General features: G+C 43.8%; 3 protein-coding genes across 4 annotated transcripts; 2 read left to right on the top strand and 1 right to left on the bottom strand.

The window, feature by feature from the left end:
- The first annotated feature begins 102 nt into the window (after window positions 1–102).
- Window positions 103–5188, top strand: LOC118102637 (RNA-binding protein 4.1). Of its 2 annotated transcripts, XR_007032393.1 has the most exons (7): window positions 103–223; window positions 673–1111; window positions 1225–1836; window positions 3519–3612; window positions 4018–4121; window positions 4195–4346; window positions 4473–5188. XR_007032393.1 is itself a non-coding variant. In XM_035148957.2 (4 exons), the coding sequence occupies exons 2-3, from the start codon at window positions 703–705 to the stop codon at window positions 1812–1814; spliced, it is 999 nt and encodes a 332-aa protein (XP_035004848.1). In that variant the 5' UTR covers window positions 103–223; window positions 673–702; the 3' UTR covers window positions 1815–1836; window positions 2140–2812. The 2 variants fall into 2 exon arrangements, 1 of the variants encoding a protein (XP_035004848.1); XM_035148957.2 differs by lacking the exons at window positions 3519–3612; window positions 4018–4121; window positions 4195–4346; window positions 4473–5188 and adding an exon at window positions 2140–2812.
- Window positions 5189–5555: 367 nt separating this feature from the next.
- On the bottom strand, window positions 5556–7062 carry tifa (TRAF interacting protein with forkhead associated domain). The gene is made up of 2 exons (XM_047338875.1): window positions 6930–7062; window positions 5556–6818 (listed from the first exon to the last, which is right to left on the bottom strand). Exon 2 carries the CDS (start codon window positions 6755–6757, stop codon window positions 6170–6172), a length of 588 nt encoding a protein of 195 aa, XP_047194831.1. The 5' UTR covers window positions 6758–6818; window positions 6930–7062; the 3' UTR covers window positions 5556–6169.
- A 1803-nt stretch (window positions 7063–8865) lies between these two features.
- On the top strand, window positions 8866–12765 carry rbm4.3 (RNA binding motif protein 4.3). The gene is made up of 4 exons (XM_047338922.1): window positions 8866–9016; window positions 9699–10115; window positions 10217–10869; window positions 11231–12765. The coding sequence occupies exons 2-3, from the start codon at window positions 9707–9709 to the stop codon at window positions 10846–10848; spliced, it is 1041 nt and encodes a 346-aa protein (XP_047194878.1). The 5' UTR covers window positions 8866–9016; window positions 9699–9706; the 3' UTR covers window positions 10849–10869; window positions 11231–12765.
- The last annotated feature ends 430 nt before the right edge of the window (window positions 12766–13195 follow it).

Raw genomic sequence — 13195 nt, 5'->3', positions numbered from 1 at the left:
CAGAACAAGCTTAACTATTTTATTTAGTTTTCTACTGCTGACGAACTTTTGACGAAACAGGTTCGTCGAGAAACGCCCTCGCTCTTCGCCCAATCACAATCCTGAATTTTCGAACCGACGCGTCCATCCACCAATCAGATCCCTGGCTGCGCGCATATCGTCAGCCGGTATTTCCTGTTTGTCGTACCGGGGTTTCGCTCCGCGGTGGCGCCTTCCACTACCAGTGAGTATTCTCCTGTTTTATGGTGTGATTCGCTCATATCAACGCTGTGTTTTTACGCGTCTGCTAGCGAGACTCCCGGTGTCCGAACTGAACTTTGTTTGGCTCGGTCGCAGGCGACAAAATGGCTGTTTAGCTAACGTTAGCTCGCTAGCAGATGACGTTGAACTGATCCGAGCCCGGCTAGCGGCTGCGCTAATGGTCCAGGAAGTACAGACACAGAAAAGTTTCTCGACTCCACGTCTTGTCTGTGTCAGCTGTTTTTGACCCGAATAAGAACGAGGTAAACATGGCCTGTAGTGACACAACTGAGTGATGTTTCGTTGTGGTGGCCCTTCAGCCTTCGGTTTCTATTTCCTGATCATGACGTTATCCACTCACCATCTGCTCTCTGTGGTTTCTCTCTGACACTACACGGTGGCCTGTGTTAACGCCCCCCTCTCTGTCTTCAGCCCCTTTTGCGAAGGTCCACTGGAGCAGCCATGGTGAAGATTTTCATCGGGAACCTGTCTCAGCATGCTGGGAAGGAGGAGGTGGAGGCTCTGTTCGCTCAGTACGGCACAGTGACAGAATGTGCCAAGTACAAGAACTATGCTTTCGTCCACATGGAAGACCGCAAGTGTGCCACCAAGGCCATCCGTGAGCTGCACCTCTACAAGCTGAACGGCAGGCCCATCAATGTGGAGCTCAGCAGGGGGAAGAACCAGGGGCCGGTGAAGCTCCACGTCGCCAATGTCGAAAAGGGATTCGATGAGGAGCTCCGCACCCTCTTCGAGGAGTACGGCACGGTCGCAGAGTCTGCCATCATCAAGGACTTTGCCTTTGTGCACATGTCCAATTCGGATGAGGCCATGGATGCCATCAAAGGTCTGGATAACACCGAATTTCAAGGTAAGTGGACGTGATGTGCTACCATGTCCGTCTGGTTTGTTTTTTGCCGTTTAGCTTTGAGGCATACTGTGTTTCTCTCTCTCTCTCTCTCTCTCTCTCTCTCTCTCTCTCAGGAAAGCGCATTCATGTTCAGATATCAAAAAGCAGACCCAGAGGGCCACCTGAGGAGGAGGCCTATCCACCCCCGCCAGGCAGAGGAGGCTATTTTCCTCCACGCTACCCAAGCATGGGGCCCGAGCCTCCCTACAGAGGGCGCATGTCTGCTTACCCTCCTCCGCCTCCGCCGCCCCCTCCCCCGAGACGAGCGCCGTACCCCGACCGTGGCTATGATGAGCGGGACGGTTACGGGGTGGTCGATTACTATGAGAAATACAGAGCCCGTCCTATAGGCAACGATGACAGGCGTCCCATCCCCCCTCCTCCGCCTCCTCCCTCGGCGCTGGTCAGAGAACGTCTTGGAATGGGGCCTATCAATCCATATGAGCGGCGCCCGCCCCCATATGCTCCTCCCTCCTACATGGCCAGAGACCGAAGCCCCATCAGACGAGCACCCCCACCCCCTGCTCCATCCGCAGGTAACGGGTTCTCCTATGAGCGGTCCCGGCTCTCTCCGATGTATGCAGCTCCCCGTCCCAGGGACTCCTTCATGGAGAGACCGCCTCCCCCGCCACCACCACAACAACCTCGCTATGCGGGCTATTAGGCACCAGAGAGTACAATACAAGGTGAGAGGGAGGGTGTTTTATTCACATATATGACATACTTGGGGGGGGGGGGGGCATTTTTCAAATGACAGCATGTAGAAATAAATGGAGCCCAATCCGTACATTAAGGTAGAATCACGTCTAAAATCATCACCATCGGGCAGAGCTCTTTAGTCGTGCAGATCTGGCGCAGCCACTCAGTAAACAACCATCAAACATTGCTGGTAGTCTTAAAATATTTTCTGCTTTAGCATCAAACTTCAGTCTTGCGCGATCCCTGAGTAAAACGCGCTCCTTGACATGTGGTGTGTGCTCTCTTTTCAGGTTTAGAATATGACAAGATCGTCATTGTCTGCTGATGCACGTGGCGCTATGCATCCCCCTCCTCTATGGCGGATTGCGTTGCGTTCACCTGAGACTTACTGGAAGATACTGTATTGCGGACAGCCCCGTATTTAAAAACATACGATTCCATGTCTACAGTTCACGTATTTTTCAGAGCTGTTCATGCTTTTTTTTTCCTGTTTCTCTGCTTGTTTCACTGTTCAAATCCTTAAAGTGTTTTTTCAGAATAGGAAGGTGCTTAGTCTACTCCAGTGTGACGCAATACTGCAAACACTCTTGCCTTTCAATTTCTCTAAATGGATAAGGCCTCTGGGAAACTGTGACATAATTTCTTAATAAGGGAAGATTATTGTAATCAGACTAACGTAGGTGGTTGATCACGAAATGGTCATCAAAATTAGTTAAAAAGAATTTAGCGTAGAAGTGCTTTAATATAATACTTGGTGTGGCAGGCTGTACAATAATCTAAAACATTTGCGACACATGTTAGCATGACAAATCAAAAGATTCAGTGTGTTTTTGTTCTTTTTTTACACTTTGTGTTCATCTTTTCTTGCGAAAATAGAATCATAGCACCGTTATGTATGATTTTATTTACTTTACAAGTTGCTTTTCTTTTGAAGGCTTTTTAATAAACAACTGAAACCAAAAATGCCGTATTAACTGTCAAATTCTTCCACCCCGGGCAGGCCGATAGCAGAGCAGATGCACCAAGTGATACCCACGCGCTTTAACTCCGAACACGCTTTCAGTTTCATTCTCCGCACCCTCGAGCCATCAGCTTGTCACACGATGCTCTCTCTGTCCCATCAGTGAAAATGATGGAAAGTTTGTGCGACATAAATTCCACTGAAACCCTGTGATGATGCGTGTTCTCCTCAGCGACCAGTGTTGTAATACCCAATGAAGGAAAACATTAAGTTGTTGACGGAGGCTCAATTGATCAGTTTTTGGTCATTGCCAGTTTAAAAACATGAATATGAACAAAAAGCAGACTTTGATTCTGAATTCTCTTAATACAGCTGATGGAATCTGTCCGCTGCTCCTCAAACCTACGAGCGACTAAAATGTTCCGTTTCCTTAATCTCCTGAAGCTACATCGAAAAAGTTTATGCTGCATCATTCGGCTTCTGTGTTAAGTCCCAGCAAGTAGAAGTCAAAACAATAAATTGTAACGCCGGTAGAAGTAAAACAACTAACAGAGCTTTGCGCCGGCCCATGTTTTCTGTCGTCTTCCATTTCTCTGAGTTCACACAACACACACTTTTCACCACCGTCTTTCACTCTCAACATTCATGACTTCCATGTATCACAAATTGCATGCAGTCTTGGTGTCTTAGTATCTGTGCTCTTTGTAGGTTGTTAGACTCTATGCAGGAGATCCCCGCTCAGGGTAAGTCCTCCTCGGAAGATGTCCTGCACCCTGACGAAGAGGGAGATATTGTTCAAACGGTACTATTTAACATTTATTACTCAATGTATTGTTCATGGATTCATTAAATAATGTGAAGTTGCATATTTGAAATCTGGAAAATGTGATTGATTTATTAATGGATCCCCCCCCCCAAAGGACTGATTAAACATTTTCTAATTTTGATCTTGCCAAAATATTAGAACACAAAGTCCTCATTTAAAAATGTGACATTTGATAATTTTTTATACACTAACAATTTGACTTTTTTGGGGGGTTTTAGTTGAACAAAGGCTTGAGCTTCAGCTTTAAAACAAAAAAAATGTGCAGTTTTGAATTATTCAAGATGTAGCTGGTACTTATTTTTAATTGGTTATTAAAATATTATAACGGCCTTATTTTGTCTGTGGTCAGTGCGATTGCTGACGTTGTGTCTATGTTCACAGGGATTTTCTCTGCTAGGTGTGGCGACTATAATGTGTCCTGAAGTGATTTCACTGAACTTTATGGGTTTTGCACATTACGGGATGAGACGATCCTGTGGTCAAAGGTAAGGCAATAAACGTTCACCTTGAAGTCTGTGTTTTACAAACCTCCATTAAATGATCTACTGTTTTTTCCAGGAAGCGGAGTAGGTGCGGTGCGGTCCAGTGCTTGGTGAGCTGGAGTGAAGAAGAGGAAGAGGACCTGTGTGGCTGCATCAGCTGATGACACCAGAATAACGGGCTTGGTGACCACATGGGAAACGTTCGGCTTTCAACATTTTAATATAAAAGTAACAAGCAACACAAATAATCATGATTTATATTAAATATCAATCACACAAAACAAATGGTGTTCAAAATGACCTTTTTTTTTCCCCCCTAATTCTTATTTTTTGTTTTGCACATTTGTGTTGCAGTGTCTGCATCCAAAGCTGAGGCCACACAGCAGGCCAAGAAGCTTCCTGTGACAGCGGTGCAGACGACGGTGATGGAGTCATCTACAGTGGACAGTCCGGGGCAAGCTGCCTTGCATGGACATTTCTTGGCTGTGCGTGACAACTGTAACCTGCCACGGGTGAATGAGCTGGACTTGTACTGTCCAGGGTCGGGGGTCCACGGCAAGCCTCGTCCTGGTCGCACCGTAAAAATCTCCACCCACTCGGACAGCGTCTGAGAACGGGGTGAGAAAACGGCGCTGCTGAGAACGAGGGACGCTCAAGACGGAGCAGCTTGATTTTGTTTGGGGTTCAGTTTTGTTAACTGTAAATTGGTCATGTTACAAATTCATCAACTAGAGACACTGACAGAAGTGATCTGTATTGACACATTTTTGCCCAAAGAAACTCATCTCACAACAATCATCCTTTGCTATGTCTATTTTTATCAACCTATATTAGAAGTAGAACTGTATTTCTTAATTTAGCGGACTGTATATGTGATGCATTAGTTCAACAAACGAATAAATTGCAGGGAAAAGCAGGCTGACCAACAATAACAAACGTTTCTCCAAGACAAAGAAGAAAATCTTTACCGATTTCCATTTGACAATAATTTTTTGTTATTATTTAATAGATTTGTACTCCTAGCTTGAGGTTACAAAGTATGAAAATTAAAATAAAAAGCTACCACTGTGCACTGCTTCCTAACTTGTGTTTATTTCCCTGCGTGCTGGCTTAGCAGCAAAAACAGGTTTTCGTGTGTGTGTGTGTGTGTGCGCGCCTGCATTTATATCTTTGTAAGGACTATTTTGAGCATAGACCTTGAGTCAGGACATTTTGGACAATCTAAAGCAAAGGCCTGTTTGGGGTTGAAATTAGGTTTATGTTAGGGTAAGGCGATTTGAATGGTGTGTGGGTGGGACAGGTTAGGGATATTACTATGGAGGGTAAATCCAGATGATTACATTTGGATCTTCAGGTCAGAGGTCAAGATCTATACAAATATGGCCTGAAAACCCCAGTTTAGTAGAAATCTCAAATAATAATGCAAGAGAGACAATGTATTGATCAGAAATTTAAGTTATTTTACTCATTTTATATTGTAGTACATGAACAAATACTTGAAAACGTCTTCCACTCAGTGAAACTCATTAAAGAAAAGTGCAGTGCTAGAATTTTCTTCTCAAAGTAGAAGAGCAGATTTGCACTGCAACCCGAGCTCAGGGTAAGATTGACTTACTTGATCTCAAGCATATCTTGAAAAAACCAGTTTATCAGGCCCTTTGGTATTTTGGATCGATGGAAAATCCTCAAATGCCTCGTGATTGTGAGACTGGGACTTTCCCTGAAATTTCAAACCTGTGGCTGCTTTTCAATATTTAAAAACAACATACACAGAAAGTATATTACTGAAAAACAAATGTACTGTGCTCAAGTTGAAAATGTAGGAAAAAAGGCTTCTATGCATTTACTTTTAAAAAAGTAGGGGTTATTAAAGTCACAGCTTAATTGTTAATATGTAGACATGGAGTAAAGGGTGCAAAGTCATACAGTTTCACATAAACAGGAGTTACATACAAGCATGCACATTTTCTAATGTCACAACTACACAACTACACAGCAATCTGCATTGCTTTCAAATGTAAGTCAATAAAGTAAAAGCAGGTTACAATATCTCATGAATTATACATGAGAGTCTCATCAGTCTCCAGGGGGCCCAGTGCTGTGAGCTCAGCAGTGAAACCATTCGTCACACATGAGCCTGTGTCCATGACAGGTGTCATACTAGGTGCACACATGCACGTCTCCCTGGATGGGGGCACGGCCAGCACCTCAAACTCCACCTCAAAGCTGCCCTTGGCCTCGCCGGACTCACGGATGATCTCGACTTCATACTCTCCGAAGCGGATCAGGGCCTTGTCGGGGAGATCCGCCCTCTCCAGGTGGCCCAGACTAGAGCTGTTCACTGACAGCCACCCCTTCTGGCTCAGGTTCTGGATGGTGAACAGCATGTCCGGGCTCTGGGGTGTGCGGTAGGCGTAGAGGGCCAGCTGTTTCCGGGACACCCGAGGGTCGACCAGGGCATAGGTGCAGGCCTGGGCGTCCCGGCCCAGCCTGAGAGGGTCATCCGCCGAGTGTCTGCTCCTCTTCCCCAGAGGCAGTGCCCCATAAAGGCCCCTGCAACTCTGCTGTGGGTGGTACAACTTTATGTGGAGACAAGTCAGGAGATCCTCCTCTGTCTCCATTGTCTGGGACACATTCATGGTGGAAAAAGAGGCTTCTGGGGAAATCAGTTGAGGATTGACCTTTGATGATTAAAGGCAACTGGAACAGAAGACAGAAAACTAATGAGAACACAGTGACATTTGATGTTTTTTCAGTCAAACAAAAATAAAGTGTTACAAATACATAAATCCCTGCTGTTAGAAGCCTTACCTGTATGTTGATGGGTGCTTTCCCTCCCAGCTTACGCTCAGCTCTCAGGAGAACTAACAAATGGTGTTGCTGCTCTGAATGAAAACAGGAAGGCTCATGCTGCCTCCTCTCACAAGACCCACCAATAAGGAAGTTGCATTCAAGTGCATATTCTCACTGTTGTTAAATTCTTGTGGAAGAAGTAAAGTAGTGGTAAATCGAAAGGAAAAGGGAATTTTCATGTCTATTTTTGCCTTTTTTGTCTTTTATATCATTGTAAACGTTAATAATAATAATAGCAGTACCGTTATTAACATCGCACTTTTCGAAACAAAGTTACAAAGCCCTTCTTAAATAAAAAACACAGGTACAAATACATCAAATTAACATAAAAACAATATGAAACAACAAACCAATCAAATCTCCGTTATAAAAGAATAAATAGGGGAATAAAAACACACCCAAAAAACTAATTAAAATACTAAATCAGGGAATGCGGATGGTTAATATGTATTTATTCTGGTTTATATTTGTTAAGAGTTAGTCAGACAATAAAATCAAGCCGAAGACGCAAGCACACACGAGAAACTGTTTACCAAAGTAATTGCTTATTGTAAAAATAATCAACTGATTATCTGATATCACTCAAAATAATTGTTGCACATATGCCACTACCCTCATAATAGGAGAAACCTCACTGGACTGAGTTTTACCTATGTTACTATTGGTTGTTTTCTTTTGCTTTTCTGGTTACATTTTCATGAGTGGATCTCAGTTGTCAAACATACAACTTTAAGATAAGCACTTGAACGCAACACAACAGCACAAAAAATTCCGATATGATGCAATCTGAAGCAGCACCACAGAAAGTCACCACAGGGTGTCATGTTTCTTATTTTTTTATATTATTGACCATGCAGTTTGTATTACCTTTGTGGGGAACTAAGCTTGTAAAACTAAACCGTTACACATCAATCCAGGAAATAGACTGAGTCATATTATTGTATTTATTTTCTTTATTTGTTTACATTCCAACAAAAGAATATGTGGTTCGAGTTATATTTGTAAATCTTTTATGCTTCTGATTCAAAATGTCTGAGATGTGTTAAAGGTCCAGTGTTTAAGATTTAGCGGAAGGGATCTATTTTCACTAGTGTGTTTCATCTAAATTGTATAAATTATTGTTTTCTTTACCCTAGAATGGGCCCTTTATATTTAAATAATTTATATTTACACCAGGAGAGGGTCCTCTCTACGGAGGCCGCCATGTTTTTTACAGTAGTCCCAACTGGACAAACCTTTTGAGTTTTTATGACAACTGAATGCTACCACAGGTTCTCTCTCATGTTTGGAAGGGGAGGGGGAGGTGAGGGGTATTCAGCTGCAACATGACACTTCACCACTAGATGTCACTAAATTCTGAATGTGAAAAGGCCTTACTTTATGTACTTTATTTTCAGTCATTTATTTCTATTTATTCACCTTTTATTTATGTATTTACTTAGCCTTACAATTCTTAATATGTTTGTGCTGTTTTGTAAAATGCCAACTGTTATCCTTACCAGTGGTTGCAGTGGTTAATAGGAATTATTATTAATAATAGATAGATAGATAGATAGATAGATAGATAGATAGATAGATAGATAGATAGATAGATAGATAGATAGATAGAGGAAAATGTAACTTTACACTAAAAGCAAACATATTGTGCATATGTAAAAGTGTGTTTCTATAAAATACTAAACTTTATTACTTATTATTTATAGTAGTGAACTAGAAGGGGTCATGGGTACACCGTGGGGTCAATTAATTTATTTGTCAGCCACATGGACAATCAGCATATGGTATAAATATGTAAACTGGTTTGGTTTTGCAGACATAAAATAAAGCACTAAACGATGATAACCTCTGAACCTACGCTGATTACTGTGCCCTCCTAGACGGCAGAGGGCGTTGTGGTTGCGAAGCGGGGAGGGGGGACCACGCAGCCGAAGATTAATAAGAACCGGAAGCGGCCGCTCGTGGGAAAACGAAGCTCAGCGGAAGTTGGTCTGAGGAAATCGCTGGAAAGGAGGTCGAGCTCTTTGTTGAGGCTTCCCGGTGAAAAGGTAAAAGAAGTAAACGTCGCTGTGTTGATATCTTCAATGAAACGCGTTGTTTTTATAACTTCCCGCTGATACACACTGGGCGGGGGAGGGGGTCGCCGTCCCGCTGCTTCGCTTCGGGTCGGCGGCGCTTTGTGTCACAGCGTGGCTTGTCCAGCGAGCTAACCGAAGCTAACAGCTAGCTCCAGCTAATGTGCTTAAATAGGACATGGGGTTGCGTTGGGTTAGCTAAAATACGAGCATCGCGGCGCTTTGACAGCATCAACTTGGATATAAATGTTGTAATGTAAAAATGAATAGGATAAATTGGGGATCGAGTGCAGTGGCGCTGTGCTAGCGCTAACGTCGTCAGCCATTTTGCAGTAGACAGGCCTGTTCAATCAACAAAGCGTCTTTTTAATACTGTGAAACTGGATTCAGCCGTTAACACGTTACCATTTAAATAGGTTTTACTTTTCCCTTCACCCATAGATATATACAGTTTTCTCTATATGTCCATGTCACATGTCTACAATATAGGTAAACATATTTGTGGGGAATCTGTCCCAAGAAAAGGATGTAGACACGCGTCCTTTAATACTGTTGAACGCAATCAAATATTGTGTTGAATTTTAATTAGTTTTATGTTGTTATTATGTCTTCACTCTTAAATATATATGGTTTCCTCTGAATTTCCTTGGTACAGGTATAACAATGGTGAAAATCTTTGTGGGGAATCTGCCCCGAGAGGCAGACCAGGAAGAAATCAAGGCGCTCTTCACCCAGTACGGCACAGTCACAGAATGTGCCATCATCAAGAACTACGCCTTCGTCCACATGGATGACCGCAAGTCGGCCACCAAGGCCATCAAAAATCTGCACCTCTATAAGCTTCACGGCACGCCAATCAACGTGGAGGCCAGCCACGGGAAGAACCATGCGGCGGTCAAGCTGCATGTAGCGAACGTAGAGAAGGGAGCTGACGACGAGCTCCGCGCTCTCTTCGAAGAGTACGGCACGGTCACAGAGTGTGCTGTTGTCAAGAATTTTGCTTTTGTACACATGTCCAACTCCGATGAGGCCATGGATGCCATCAAGGGACTGGACAACACCGAATTTCAAGGTTCGCAAATAACATCGTGTAATACAAGTCGATATAGTTGTGGCCATTTTTACTTCTGATTATTTATTTTCTATATACAATTTTTTTTTTTTATATTTTAGGCAAGCGCATCCATGTCCAGATTTCCAAGAGCCGTCCCAGACACGATGAACAGGATGACTACCCCCCTCCTCCCCCAGACAGAGGTGGCTACTGGCCCCCACGCTATCCAGGCGAGAGGCATGAGCCTCCCCCACCTGGCTACATGAGAGGTCGCCTCGGCCATATGCCCCCAGGTTACCCAGCCCCTCCTCTGCCGCCCCCTCCCCCTAGACGAGCTGTTTATCCCGACCGTCCGTACGATGGCGAGAGGGAAAGATATGGCGTGGTAGATTACTATGAGAAGTACAGAGCCCGCCCGTATGGCATCGCCTCCTACGAGGATCAGCGTGGCGGCGCCCCTCCTCCTCCCCCTCCCCCCTCAGCCGTCGTCCGAGACCGTCTTATGACCCCGTCGCTTGACCCGTACGAGCGTCGGCCCCTCCCGCCTCCTCCATCCTCGTACTACGCCCGAGATCGCAGCCCCCTGAGGAGAGCACCTAATGCGCCAATGCCTCCTGCCAGTAATGGCTACTCCTACGAGCGCTCCCGGCTCTCTCCGGTTCCCCGCGTCCCGGCATACGGAGGTCCACGTGCCCGGGACCCCTACGCGGAGCGGCTACCCCCGCCACCGCCTGCACGCTACGCTTATTAAGCAAGGCCCCGACATGTGAAGGTGAGAATAGGTCTGAGGTAGATTGGTGGTCATTTCTTTCCTGAAAATGCACTTCGTCTCTGTACAGGCAGGGGCAGCCTGTGACCTGTCCGACACGCTCAAGATCTTGTGGAAAAAGCAAGCGTACGAAGTTGTAAATTAGTTGATAATGCACATCTGTGTGCTAACTTTTAGCTAATACCTGTTTTTAATGTGTGGCTTAGTCCGACAAAGGCCGACGCCCCAGTCTGCCATCTGGGTGGCTGAAGAAAGGGTCACGAGACAGATCTTGAGAAAAGACAGCACGCAGGTTATTACGATGGAACAGGCTTCACATCCACATTTACAGACAGTTCATCTGTGTCATTTGCTCTTTTTCCAGGATCGTCGTTCGCCTGCGTCGCCACTCGCCGCCTCCTGATGCACGTGACTCTATCCACTTCCTGTCTGCGGCTGAGCGCGTTACATTCCCCTGAGATGCTCACAGGAGGAACCAAATTGCCGACGTCCACGTCTGTTTTTGTTTTAATTAATTTGGGACAACTTTTACATTCGTATTTCCCCCCTGATTGTTTTAGTTTGTCATTGTGCTGTAGTATTTTTAATGCTTGACGTCTGAGTTAGGCGTACATTTTTTTTATTGTATTTTTACGTTTGAATAATTAGTGTTCTGATGTGGTTTGTAACCTTAGACAGCTGAACCATTTCAGCAGCAGTTTCTAGGCGATACATGTGACTGTAAACTCAACTGAATCATATTTGGTATTTAATCTAGTCTGCACGTTGGTTCCATCATTTTAAATCTTTCCATCGAAAACTAAATCTCTATGTGGCGATCCTGTGAAAACCTAAACTGCTAAGACTCATGTGGAAAGTGACAGCTAACGGTGTAGTTAAAAAAAAAGCGTTCATATGTACCTGTCCACTGTCGACCTTTTTTCAAATAAAACGGATTTGTGCAGTAATGTTGTTCACCGATGAAATCATGCTCTGCGCTAAAACACATCAGTGTGACCGCTTGAAATGATTCGAATCTCACCAAGGCTCTTTCGAAAAATACAAATGCCATGATCATCCGTAAATTTCTGAAGAAATCACGTATAGTAAAATCGTCACGTAGATGAAGGAATATCAATTTTCTGGTCATCTGATCGATCAACGTACCTTTATACCTTTGCCGCCCCCCCCCCCACCACCACCGCAGCGCCCAAAACTGAAACATTTTAGCTTAAGTTCAAAGAAGTGGTAACTCTCCAGCCACAGGCGAGACTAGTTCCCTCTGAATGTGGGGGAGATGTCCTCAAAGGCTGCTGGAGACCTTCACAGTCAACAGGTAAGTCCAGGGTTTTAAGGACTACTTGGCAGTCAGCACATGTAACTGTTTTCTAGGTAGATATGGCTTGTTGTGTATACTACAGAGCATTGTAGCAGTAGGAAGACGGATTATTTACAGGCCCTGTAGTGTCACCTGGTGCTTTTACCCATTGCCTGCACCCAAACATCCATTCAGCTGCAAGTCTGCTCTGTATTGCCAGTGTTAGCTAGGATATAATTCTGAGCAACATTTGTAGTTAATTGACAGCCCTTCTTCCAGATTTGAGGATCAGTTATTTTTGGGGCAAATGTTTAACACTGGTGATAATTGGAGAAGCTTTTAGGACAGCTAGGTTTGGTTAAACAGGACTAGAGATGAGATTTGGACTTGACAGCATCAGGATTTCTACATTTTGTTTTACAGACATAATCAGATTGATGGATGAAACTTTTGTAAATCAGGAAAGAAATCAAATGCAATGGAATTACTTATTATTATCTTAACTGATTTCACAGTCTGGATAAAGGTGAGAAGTTGATATTACTGCTTTGTATTGCCTTTTTAGACTCTGACCTGCAAGAATAAAACATTTACAACAATAACATGTTCTCCGTCTTAAATAATATTCTGCCATTTAAAACTGTGTAGTTATTTTCTCAAATGCACTGCATTATATACAGTTAAAGTTTTCTCAAATCTCAAGAGTTCAACACCAGTTCAACAGTTGAATTATTTCTACCCCAGGGCCAGGATGATGGTGTGTGTATGTACTTCAATCCAATAGTAATACAATTTAGACTGGATTCTTCTTGGGACTGTTGAAATTATACCAGATACAACTTTTGTTTTTCAAAAATAATTGTCTTAACAACAGCCGATGCTCAGGAACTTGCCTAAATACACATTTTGCAAACGTTTTTGTTTGGAAAAGTGTAGTTTTCTACTTTGTTGTATAATATATGATGCTACAATAAAGGGACAAATTTAGTTTTCTCGCAAATTAAACACTTTCATAAAACCAAAGATCCTGCT

The sequence above is a fragment of the Hippoglossus stenolepis genome, chromosome 23 (genome assembly GCF_022539355.2).
Source record: "Hippoglossus stenolepis isolate QCI-W04-F060 chromosome 23, HSTE1.2, whole genome shotgun sequence".
In the NCBI taxonomy this organism is placed as follows: Eukaryota; Metazoa; Chordata; class Actinopteri; order Pleuronectiformes; family Pleuronectidae; genus Hippoglossus; species Hippoglossus stenolepis.
Note: the sequence above shows the minus strand (reverse complement) of the source record. Positions and strands in the feature narration are given on the sequence as shown.

What these genes read in the sequence shown, in the direction of transcription:
- rbm4.3 (XM_047338922.1), top strand. Translation starts at nt 9,707, where the DNA reads ATGGTGAAAATCTTTGTGGGGAATCTGCCCCGAGAGGCAGACCAGGAA. An exon ending in GGACAACACCGAATTTCAAG is followed by an intron (nt 10,116 to 10,216) that starts GTTCGCAAATAA and finishes TTTATATTTTAG; the next exon opens with GCAAGCGCATCCATGTCCAG.
- LOC118102637 (XM_035148957.2), top strand. Translation starts at nt 703, where the DNA reads ATGGTGAAGATTTTCATCGGGAACCTGTCTCAGCATGCTGGGAAGGAG. An exon ending in GGATAACACCGAATTTCAAG is followed by an intron (nt 1,112 to 1,224) that starts GTAAGTGGACGT and finishes TCTCTCTCTCAG; the next exon opens with GAAAGCGCATTCATGTTCAG.
- tifa (XM_047338875.1), bottom strand. Translation starts at nt 6,757, where the DNA reads ATGAATGTGTCCCAGACAATGGAGACAGAGGAGGATCTCCTGACTTGT.